The sequence below is a fragment of the Sitophilus oryzae genome, unplaced genomic scaffold (assembly GCF_002938485.1).
Source record: "Sitophilus oryzae breed Bouriz unplaced genomic scaffold, Soryzae_2.0 scaffold_815_pilon_pilon, whole genome shotgun sequence".
Taxonomy (NCBI): Eukaryota; Metazoa; Arthropoda; class Insecta; order Coleoptera; family Curculionidae; genus Sitophilus; species Sitophilus oryzae.
Genome location: NW_022147434.1, coordinates 2,431,893 through 2,444,435, shown reverse-complemented (window position 1 = coordinate 2,444,435; position 12,543 = coordinate 2,431,893). Strand labels below are relative to the sequence as shown.

Sequence of the window (12,543 nt, the reverse complement as noted above, 5' to 3'; positions counted from 1 at the left end):
ATAATGCAACCACTTTTAAAAGAAACTTGTTTTTATTATATTAAACATTTTGTAAGTGACAACAACTAAATTTTAAAGATTAAAAGTTCAAGTTGTCAAAACTATAAAACAAATACAAATCTTTAAACTTGAACCATAACAAATAAATTCTAAATTCTAAAACTTCTTTAGAAAAATAGTGGTTTCCTATTTTACAGTAATATTATCAAAATTATAACAAAAAGTTAAACTCGAATCTCTTCTGGACTTAATAGGATTTGTCAATATGGCATACACATCATTTCGTGTACACATTTCTATATCATCCACTTGGGGAAAATGGAATTTATTGGTGTTTGCTCTGCGTCTAAGATACTTCACCTGGTATGTATTATCTGAAAAAATATTTTGCACACAACCAATATAATGTATTGTGGTATTTTTCACTGAAAATTTTACTAGAATAAAGTTATTTAATTTATTTTTGTCTTTCTCTTAGTGATCCGAAACTTAGGTTTTCCTCTGTCTCACTATCATAGTCCAAACCAGACCCCGATGATTCACTACTAGAGCTTGAAAATACCTTCTTTTGACCTGTTTTATTTTTTTTATTTTTGACTGATTCATTATCTGTAAGGTCTCTCTTCAACTTTCCCTTTCTTTTCTTTTCAATTCTATTCTTTGCTTTGTTTTCTATTTTCTTTCTTTTTTCCTCTTTTTTCTCGGTAAGAAAAATTCTGACTTCCCTTGATTAGCTTTAGGCTTTCTTTGGTATAGTTTTTGGGTCTAAAACTTTTGGGAGTCGAACCACTAGGAGTTAACATTTCGATTCCTGCATTAGTTTTTACAGAACTCTCACTTACGACTTCATCAAGAATAGGCAATGGCTTCTTTAGAGGTAGACGGTTGGTTTCTAAAATCTTCCTCGTTCAATAAGGTCATTTTCGGTTCCTCCATCCTGTTTCTCAGCTAACGGATTTCGGTGGTGGTCTGTTTCAGCTTAATGACTATTGGTCAACATGTTTAATTATTTATCAATGATGACAAGTATTGATAATTTTGATTCAAAATATCTCGAGAACCATCTCTCCTAGCGATTTTTACCAAGAGATTCTTTTTACGTAAAAAGCGCCGTAAATGAATATTTTTACTCAGTAGTTTCATAGGTACGGTCGAAGAGTTATTACTCTTTCAAACCATATAAATAGGTGTCGCCCCTGTACAAGTAGGAGTCATATTGACATCAAAAATCAAATTTCTCATGTCAAAAACTCCCAGGATACCAATTTTCATCGAAATATTGACGTTACTACCTCAGAAATTATTTGAAAAATAAAAACAAAATAAACTTCTACACCCCATCTCCAAAAACTAAGCATTTTAGGACATATATTTATACGAACTTTTATACTGATCTTTATCTGCAGAATATGCTGCCGAAGTTTCCGGAATACAGTTTGGACCACCCTGTATATTGTGTCTTAGTGGACCGGATTTTAATTATTTTTTAAGTAATTTGTTAGCTAAATTATTTGACTTTTTAGTATCTCTTTTCAAATTAAAAATAAAAAGTTGCCCCTCTGAACCAAATGTTGATATTTTCTTGGTCTGTAAAAACTAAGGAGTTAACTGGCCATATTCCTGGTTTTTCAAAAGAACTGGTTATGTTACGTGGTGTAAATGCTTCTAAAAATGGGATTTTAGTGAGTTTTGGTATAAGTTTAACGGTGACTGTTTTTCCAGGATTACTTGACAACCATTCATTTAAAGAAACCGAACATTTGCTTTTAAACGTACCAAAAACTCCAATATCGAGTGGTTGGAGTTTATGCGATGTATGCGGTGGAAATGAAAGAAGAACTACTCCATTTTCCCTTGCATAAAGTATCACATCCAAAGTTGTATGGGATTCGTGATTATCCATAAGAAGGAGAATTTTATTTTCTCTGCTGCATTTTGTATGTTTTACAATGTTCTAGTGTCTTCACAAACAATTCCCCGGCCATCCATCCTGATTTATTTCCAAAAGCGGCACTTAATGCAGGACTACCTTCCAGATACTCTTCTATATTTCTCACTCTCGGGAAAATGTATACAGGAGGAAGTGCAGTTCCTGTTGCGTTGATAATTCCTACTACAGTTACTAATTCTCCTCTCTCGGCCGAAGCAATAAGAGTTTTTTCCCTTTTGTAGCTATGACCTTTGGTGGGTTCAATACCGTAGTCACACCAGTCTCATCTAGGTTAAAAATTCGTTCAGGTGTAAATTTGTGTTTTTCTAACACGTTCTTGTAATTATTAAAAAATTCATTTACTCGGTTCCTATTAAAACCCAATCCTCTTGCCAAACTTGTACTCTCTGGTTTTCGTAACGACAACGTGCGATTTCGCCTCATAAAACCATACAGCCAGTCAACCCCTGCTTTCTTATGGGTATTCCAGTTTTTTGGGTATTTGCAACTTGGCAGAATTCTTGCGTAGTTATAAACCATAACCCTTACTTGCTCATAAGTTAAGCCATAATTCATATTTGAGCATTGCTTCAAATAATTTACCAGCTTTTCTTCTTGCGTTGTCGAAAAAACTTTTCTAGTAGCGTATTTACCTAGAACAAGAAAATAAATTCCTATTACAATCTGGCCATCAAAAAAATTAATTAAAGAGCGAACAAAGCAGAAGTAATTATTTTTGTTTACCCTTCTCTTGCAAATCCGATTCACTCTCATAGCCATCATCATCAGTTCTTTGCAAATACTCTTCGACGTTCATAGTTCTTAATATCTGTTTTATTCGGGACTGCAAAGTTTGCCTTTTAATGCCATAAACTCGAACAGCTTCTCTTTGAGACATGTTTTTGGATAAAACTTCTCTCAAGGCCTGCCGCATTGTATCTTCATTTATATTAGCCCTATTTGTTTTGGGCTTATAATTGCGAACCATCTATAAAATTGTACAATACATTTAATTTGTGGGGTACTTTTGGCCACCGGGGGGTACTTTCGGCCACCGGCCGAAGGTGCCCCACTAACAGTGCTGAAAGTGCCCCAACCGGTTTTTTAAAATAAAAATTTATTTAGCACTGAAATGGGATAAATTATAGGTTATGTTAATATAAACAGTTAAACTACATATACCAAAGCTAATATAACTCGATTTTGGAAAAACTGGGATGAATATAAACAGGTAATATGCCATAAATAAGAATATTAGCGAAACTTACCTTTTTCTGCCAAAATCTCTGTTTTCTGAATAAAAACCTCTTGGCCTTCAACTAAACACATGTGACGAATATTTTATCTGGCGGGGGTTTGTTGCCAACTTTTAAGAACAAAATCGGCGCGAAAACTTTAAAATTCAAATTTTTATAACTGGCGGCTGATTGTGCCCCATGGCCGAACGTGCCCCACTCTTCCCTACTATATAAAATTTAATTTGGGATCGATACTCGATGTGATATTTGGACTAATCCATAAAACTATTAGACACGCAGGTATAAATTCAAAATTCAAGTCAAACTTTCAAATATATAGGAGTCACATTATACGTCAATGCCGTGTGATCAAGAATTAAACCCATTGAAAATGTCATTATCAAACTTAAGTTATTAATCACAGAAACTGTTAGGTAATCGTATATAGAGATGCAATACGGAAAATATCACGTAAGGTTGCAGATTCAACTAGAAGACACTAAGCAGAAGGCACTAGATTCAAAGAGCAATTAATATATGGCAGAACAGATACCTCTTACGTTGTTCTACATACCCAAAGAATTTTTTTGATTAGAAAATATTGTTTAGACAAATTTTAAATAGCTTCTCAGAATCTTCTGCCCACTTATAATGAAACTCTTTTGTTCGGTGATAATAAAACTCTTCCAACTGATAATACGAACTCTTCTCTATCAAAAATTAAATGTATCAGAAATTTATCCAATAGACATTTTTTTAGAAAACGAAATCCCAGGATTTTCGTTTTCCGCATAGGAATTAAAAACGATGGTCATAAAACCTGTAAAACCTGTTTTTGGATGATCAAAAATAAAATTTGAACGCTAAGCATACTGTTCATTAAAAACCCTGTGGACTTATTTTCTGTGTTGCTCTTGAGCGTATGATTATACGGTATGTTCCATTTTCGTGTATTTTATGAAGTTTTTCGTTTTTGAGAAGAGATTCAAAGATGCGGTTTTACTGTCACTATGCTACTTTTTTATGAAACTAAAAATGCTACTAAATTTTAATTCAGAAATACAGAGCAAATTTGAGTTTTTTTTTCATTTTTCAGTTCCCCTCGTATCTCGTTTATCTTATCTCTATTTCGAGTCATATTTCGAAAATGACAGATCTCAGCGAAAAACTATTACGTCACTGGATTCAACGTAAAAAACTCTGTGGAACTCAGTATTCACCGAATAAGTTATAAGATAACCGATATATGACGGGAGACGAAAAATGCAATAATTTCAAATTCGCCCGGTATTTCAGGAACTAAGAGGTCTAGAGCAAATCTAGGTATACCACCTCCTAGTTTCTTTAAAAAATAGTACAGTAATGTGAAACCAGCATCTTTGTATTCCTCTACTCATAAAGAATAACTCTGGAAATGACACGAAAGTGGGACACCCTATATACTGAATGATAATTTGACGTGTCGGAACAAACCTGTAATATTGGTTAATGCATACCTGGCTTTACAGTTTTTGGTGTATGCTGACTTTCATCTACAGGTTCTTCATCGCTAGGTGGTTTTGCAGCGGTTTTCGTTTTCTTTCCATACAATGCTTGGATACCGTCGATATCGTCCTGATCCAAACTAATTTTTCAAATAAAAAAATTTAGTAATATTTTATTTGACATCAAAAACTTAATATTACCTAAAAAGTGGATCGTATCCCCTATAGAAAGGGGCCATAAGTGCTTCCCTCACATCGGAATGACTTAGACCTAAAGAGTGGCCGAATTCGTGTGCAGCTACTTGAAAAAGATTCGTGCCTCGGTAGCTGTTAATCGACCAACTTTCGGTTGCGTCAAAATGAGCATCTCCTCCAAAAACCTATATAGTTTAATATTACAGTTAGTTTCAAATTGAATAATTTTTTTATCTAAAAATAAATACTGTAGATCAATCATATTTCAAATCCCGTATGATTAAAAAAGAAACAGCGTCCAGTTAGCTCGGAAATGATAATCGATGACATTGATCATATAGTATTACATATAAAATGATAGCGATCTTTATTTCAAAGCCATTGCTGATGCCGTTCTTTTTCGATCATATTGTATATAGCGGAAAAAATAGCTGAAGTAGCGCTTTGCTTTTAACCAAAGAAATTTGAAAGCTTAAAATAGAGTTCATTATAACTGATATTTCCCAATAAAAACATATTTAAACACAAACACAAACAAAAATTATACTAAAAGCAATAACAAATACACCACTGCATAAAAAAAGTAATTGTAAAAATATTGTAATAATAAAATACCTTTAAATTGCAATATAAAATAACATATTTTATATAATTTCAAGAAATTTTAATTCAAAATACTATTGTTTCTGTTTTTAAAGAAACATTTAACATTAAGGGTCACACGAATTATTATATCCTCTGCCTCATAATGACCCAAAAAGTTATTTATATCTAATTATGCGTTAGCAAATTTACTGTAGAATATAATATACATTTAACTATTTACAAAATAAAATAGTGCATTGTCGTAATCTGATTCTTGATCAAAAATATATAAGATACTGTAGTTCCAAATTACATTAAAGTTGATTAATAATAACCAATATATAAAGAAAATAATAATTGCCACCTAGTAAAACAAAAGTTTAATACATCTAAAACACATCGGTAACTATTTTAGTAGTAAAAAAATATATATGAGAAATCTTCGTTTCTCATTAAAGAAAGTACAGCACATTAGAAGAGCTAGGAGAGTTCTGGACCACTAAATCGAAGATAGCAGCCATTTATAAAACGTTTATATATTATATTGCGTTAAATGCATTACGTGTAATATAAATGTTCCATCTGCTCGAAATGTTTGTGTGTATACCGTAGTAGTTAAGTTTTTACTAGTAAATGTACAAAACCAACCACGACAACCCATTATCAAGATAAAAACAAACATGCACACTAATTTAGCAGTAGCTTTTAGTGTTTTTTTGATTGTATCGACATGCATCGAGTCACTAACTTGTTGTTACGAGAAATGGGCCAGTTTTAAGCATTTTCATGGAAATTATGCTAGTGACAGAGCGCGAACGACACAAATGCTGCGAACAGCACGAACGCTAAATCCTTTTGAGCAATTTGGATTTACCGGAGAGATGAGCGATATCGTGATTTTTTAATCACACTGATATTTGTTACTGTGATTTTTTAATATCAGTGATTTTTAAACGTGATGTGATCACAGTTTCAATAACAATAACAAGTCTTGTCGCTCCGTCCCCGTTGCCCCGTTCCCAGTTAAGGCGTAATACTCACGTGTTTATTTATATCTACTTTTTTTTTAGATTTGAGACAAACAAGTTTGGGTTTGATTCATTTAGTATTTATTATTCACTAGTCAAGTTGCATTTATTATCGGTTACATGCCGGGTTGCAAGGTCGCGGGTTTGTTTTGTTTATTTAAGAATAATTGTTTTTCTAACCTCAAAAAATAAATAATTTTATTGCAGTGATCTCAAATCTCAAAGATTTAGCCGAGTATTCGTACGATCCGTACTTAAAACGTTAAAACATTAATTGTAGAATATATTAATATCAAATTTACATCAATAACTTCAAGATTGACGACGTACCTAAAATGTACCATCACCGTTTATAGTTTTAAAAAAAGCGATATTAAACGAAAGCGAGGCGGCCGGCAATAGTAATCGGTATCGGTATTTCCATTTTGTTTATGTTATATTAAATAACTTAACGGATAAACAAGTCTGTCGACTTTTTGCTCGTTTGCATGCTGTGAAAATCACATATCAATTCACGCTTTCTTCACAAAAAAAGTAACGATCGTCATATGTGATTTTTAAATATCAGTGAAAAAATCACAGTTCGTGAAATATCGCTCATCTCTAATTTACCGACACTCTCCGGAAAACGTTTGGCGCGTTCGGTTCTGCTCGGGGACAGGTCCAGACTTGTGCGTTTGGTTCGTTCTGTTCGGGCTAAAATGACAAGTCTGGACGCACCTTTAGGATAATTATAAATTAGGTCCAAATTGGAGTATCAAATCACACAAACCAAAGTTTTCAGTACAAAATTTTTGTTGTTCTTAGTAAAATAGAAGTCATTTGTGAGAGGTAAAATTCAGATTTAGGTGAAATTTAAATTAAAGTAAAGCTTCATTCAGAACCTCGCAATTAGTGGAATAAATTAATGGTTTCAATTACACTTTATACTTTTTAGTTTACGATCATTCACAATATTTTAAAAACACAATTAAAATTAATAGAATATCCTAGCAACAGCTTGCGTCAGTCAGTTGTATCCATAGAGAAAGCCTAATATTTAGCTTATAAAACAATCAACTTTTGATTCCTAACCATTGCCTGGAAACTTGATGGAAGATTTTGAAAAAATAATTTAGTACTCACTCAAAAAACACGGTATGTAATTAGTAGAAAAGAAAAATAATTTTTGATAAATTTTTTATTTAATTGCCTGTGATATACCACTAATTTTGACATTCTGAATGGTTACATTAAAATTGAAGGAACAAACTTCTACATTAATCTAAAAAATAAAAAATCGTTAGAAAACGGCTAAAGGCGGGCTCTTAATAAGTATATTTATTTTTTCTCGGCAACTGTAGATCAGAAAGGAAGTACTTTAGACCTAATGGTTATATAAAAATTGTTTTAAGAACACATGAGGAATCACACCACAATTTTTTAGACTAATTAGAAAACACCCTGTATATTGTCAACTTGACAATGATTGTTGATAAATCAAAAAATACTTTTTCTGTGAAAAAAGCCCGATTTTCGCATGAAAAATTTTTGGTTTTTATTGAATTTGGGTCTGCGTCTGCAAATACCCGGTATGTTTTTTAATATTCTATCTAAATTTTAAATATCATAGTCAGAAATAGTTTTATTATTTATTAACTGTAAAAATAGTATACTTATAAGTTTTATCAAATATTGTGATTTACTTTCTACCTTGTAGTCAAAATTTATATTTAATAAACTGTAAAATATATATATATTCTTATGTTTTATTAAAGTTACTCTGATATACTAATATATCAGTGGAACTTTAAAACTAAATCCTTTGAAATCAAATATAAACATAAAAAATATTTACAGCAGAAAAGGCGAAGATGTTGGGTTAAACGTAGTCTCTACTAAGAACACGGAGGGGCGCTTTGACCCAAAATTTTACTATTAAGTTTCATATCTATCTTAATAGAATATTATTTTCTTTTATCTATGTTCCTAACCACAATTTCTCTTGACGGAAGATAATCAAAGGCCAAAATTACATTTCTCAAAAATGTTGAAGTATAATTAGTAGAAAAGTTAAAAGTTTGATAACTTTTTCTACTAATTGAAAAGATATACCACTAATTTTGACATTCTGAATGGTTACATTAAAATTGAAGGAACAAACTTCTACACTAATTGAAACCACTAATTTATTCCACTAAATGCGAGGGTCTGAATGAAACTTAACACATATTGATTTATTGTGAAATCGGATAATGTGGAGACAATTTCTTTCGCCCGACGCGACAGTTGAGTCAACCAAGCTGTATGTGTATAGGCGGTATTAGATACCATAAACTTACTTTTTATCTTATTGTATATAAAAGTATTTAATTTTGTTACCCGCTTACGAGGCAGCATTCTTTTGGAAAAAAATGTAATATGAAAATATGGATTCAATTATGACAAATGATACTCTCACGAGTATGTTCGTATAAAGACTTTCTTCATCTAAATAGGTTTTGATGATAATTTTCTGGATTTTATAACTGAATATGATATTTTAATAAGTGGCAATTACTAAATAAGAAATAATAAAAGGGTTGGTGGATGATATAAACTCTTCTCTCTCACTACATGCACTTACTTTTCCAGGGTTGTAGCTTGGCGTATGAGGGGTATACCAGTTCGTGAATGGAGTGTACCATGGATTGTACTGACGATTGACACCGACACCGAGACTGTACATGTGCTGTGAGGCTGTTAAGTAATGTGTCTCCGGAGGCTGAAGTGTAGTTGTGTATATGACATTATCGTGAATTCAAGTGAGATTGTGCAAGTTAGTTTGTTTAATGAAAGAGGCTAATGGCACATGCAATATTGAAGGTGTAAAGCAAAGTGTAAATATGATAAAAGTATTGCTCATGCATTGAGGCTGGATATCTATGTCTCATTAATAATAAATACGTCGTGATAAATCTATAATTATTGTTTTTATGTAATTTCGAGGTGTTGTGTAAATTATGAAAGATACAAGATATGTTTCTCTTCAAAAGAGAAATAAAGATTTCTAAGATACAGGGTGTAAAAAAGTTAGCAACAAACTGGATTTTTTTTATTGTGCTGTTAAAAAAGTTTATTCGGAATTTCTTCAGCATAACCAATTCAGCATCCAATAAGATCAACCTTCAGCATCCAATAACAAGAAAAAATAATTTTGAGATTTGCAAAAAATAATTTTGCACTGCAGCGAATTGAGAATTAAAAAATTATCTTTTTATGCCAAAAGTTGAGTTAGGTAACAAAATATCAATAAAAGACCAAGAGACAAGTTGTTCAGAATTTGTATCTCCGTCTAAGTGCGATTTTTTTATAATTTTCATAAAGTTTATAAAAAACCTCTATTTTAAATTTAATAAATCTAAGAAAATTAAATAAATTTAAAAGTTTTAAACAACACCATTTAAAAATAATTTTTGTTCGATATAATAAAATACAACTCTGTTCAACTTTTCTAATTAACGTAAAGTTACCTAACTCAACATGTTGCATATGTATGGACGATTTTTGAAATTAGCCCCCATGACAGTTGGCGTATAATATATGTTAAAATATTTTTTTTCGGTTGTTATGCTAAAAAAATGCCATATAACTTTTTTAAATATCTCAGTAATAAAAAAATACATTTTTTGTGAACTTTTTGGCAAACCCTGTATAATCAGACTACAAGTTGCATAAAATAAAGGTATAAAGGAATATATATAATGTTATGAATTCTATATTATTATTTTGTAAATATAACATCTACAGTATGTCCCCGGATTGTCTTTACAGGAGGAAACACTTTTTTATTATTGACATTTTGTGAAAAATGCATTCTTCGATTAAAATTTTGATTACTCTAAAATAGTTAATCCCGTTTATGCTTTTCCAAATTTCCATACCGTTTTAGAGAAAATTAAGAAAAACATGAAAATATGGTTGTAAACCCCTAACCTAACCATATCTATGTCCTAAAATTTAAAAAAAATTAAAAGCGTTCCTGTTGCAATATAACTTCATTTTCATTATTTGATAGATTGTAGTGTTAAAGAAGCACTCAATTTATTTAGTTTAATGCTACGGAAAGTTTATTACCGAAAAATATCATACTTTAACAACAGCAAAGAATATGACATTAATCAAAATTAATATATAACCATCTATCAAAGAATGAAATCGAATTGATATTAACATAGAAACGCCTTTTGATTTTTAGTACTTTCAAAAGCAAATAAGTTCAGTTTACCACTTCAAATCAACTATATTTTCATGTTTTTCTTAATTTTCTCTAAAATAGTATGGAAATTTGGAAAAGTATAAACGGGATTTATAAATTATGCATAAATTTGGGAAAGTATAAACCATTTTAGAATAAGCAAAAATTTTCATGAGGAATCCATTTTTATCAAAATGTCAATAAAAAAAAAATTCTTCTTGTAAAATCCGTGGACATACGATAAATAAAATATGTTAATCTAATCTACCTACTAAAAAAATACTAAACTAAAAAAGTCTAAAAAGTTTTGAAAAAAGTTCTAAAGCGTTATTAATTTTCCGTATAAAAAGTAATTGTTTATATTGAATTTATTGGGGAAATTTATTCCAAATAGTAATTTTATTCTTTTTTTTTACTATGTTAACTAGTCTGAAAAGTAAATAGTTCTCCTAGAGGTACTTTTCTAATTTATTACTAAATATTTTTTATTTTTAATTATTAAAAAACATATTTTATAAAAGTCTAAAAATATCCTAATATTTAAATCCTATGTGCCCCATGTAAGTTCATATTAATAAATATCCTCCAATGATACAGTGCCTTTGTTGTCTAAAGTCAAAAATAGCTTGATTCGATTAATCCTTTATGAATCAACGTTGAAATCAAGCATAACTGAAACCCAAAAATGACCTGCTTTTGATGTAAAGCTTATGGAGTGATGTATGCTAGGAATAATAACGATAAGCTAAAAGAAAAAGTGGATAAAACAAAAAAACCTCGGATGGATTGGCAAAGTATGAACAAAAATATTAATAGGTTGCTAACAAATTTCTACTCAGATGATTCAGTTTATAATAAAACAAAATGTAGACAGAAGGAGTATCAATAGTGTATTGGCATTATATGCTCAATTGGCATTTAAAGTTGATAATCAAACAAAACTATGTGGATATTCTGTTAATCGGAGGAAAAAGCACCAGAACATTTTTCATATTAGTGCCATAACCTAGCAAATGCACGGATTTTTGCACTAGGCAATAATAATCATTTGGCAAAAGGCTATAAAGGAGGATACAGTCTCCAAATTATTACGCTTTTCAAAAAGGTTAAGATTGAAGAATGTCATCTACAGATCAGGGTGACCTACAGATCAGATAAGTCTGAAAAGCTCGAAGTAGAAGAATTTGATGAAGATCATAGATCATAGCATTATATCTTTCAAATCGGTCAATACAGATGGAAGCAAAATATACTATTAAAACGCTAACCATAAAATAGTGGTATACCGCAAGGCTCAGTTTTGGGTTCTACATTGTGGAACATTTTATATGATGACTTGCTTGAAGTAGAAATGCCTGAAAGCGTTACATTAATAGGGTTTGCAGATGATGTGACTATGGTAGCAGTAGCTAAAAGTGAATGAATATTAATGGTTATTGTTAACGCCTCGCTGCTAAGGACGTGCAAACGGCTGCTTAGCAGAAACTTGAGGTTGGCCCCGCAGAAGACCGAAGCCGTTCTACAAAAAGAAAACTGTCTCCTATAATGTTTCAGATAACAGACACTTTAGTTATGCCAAAACAAGCTATTAAGTACCTTGGCTTATAGCTAGACCAAAAAGAACCTTCGTTGAACGTATAAATATAACCATACAAAAGGTCGAGAACACGTTTATTAACTCGACTTTTACCAAATATCGGAGGACAAAAATCATCTAGAAGGCGAGTTCTCATGAGTGTGATGCACTTACAAATTCTGTATGAGGCTCGAGCGTGGCAAAATAACCGGAAAATAAAAGACTTGTTTTGTACAAGTCTTTTATTTTCCGGTCCATTGAATCCCAGCTAGTTTTTAACTAGGTAGGATT

General features: G+C 31.3%; 2 protein-coding genes across 13 annotated transcripts in view; both read right to left on the bottom strand.

The window, feature by feature from the left end:
* The window catches only part of LOC115889561 (matrix metalloproteinase-14), a 109,124-nt gene that overhangs the window by 18,429 nt on the left and 78,152 nt on the right, over positions 1 to 12,543 (bottom strand). For 11 of the 12 annotated variants that reach the window (XM_030909602.1, XM_030909600.1, XM_030909601.1 and 8 more), the window contains 3 exons: positions 9,066 to 9,203; positions 4,854 to 5,032; positions 4,665 to 4,792 (listed from right to left, as the gene is read on the bottom strand). In XM_030909602.1, coding sequence (XP_030765462.1) covers positions 4,665 to 4,792; positions 4,854 to 5,032; positions 9,066 to 9,203 — 445 coding nt within the window. The remainder of the gene's footprint in view (positions 1 to 4,664; positions 4,793 to 4,853; positions 5,033 to 9,065; positions 9,204 to 12,543) is intronic. The other variant, XM_030909609.1, reaches the window with a different exon arrangement.
* Positions 1,784 to 3,001, bottom strand: LOC115889562. Its single transcript, XM_030909612.1, has 2 exons — positions 2,675 to 3,001; positions 1,784 to 2,583 (listed from the first exon to the last, which is right to left on the bottom strand). Exons 1-2 carry the CDS (start codon positions 2,916 to 2,918, stop codon positions 2,123 to 2,125), a joined length of 705 nt encoding a protein of 234 aa, XP_030765472.1. The 5' UTR covers positions 2,919 to 3,001; the 3' UTR covers positions 1,784 to 2,122.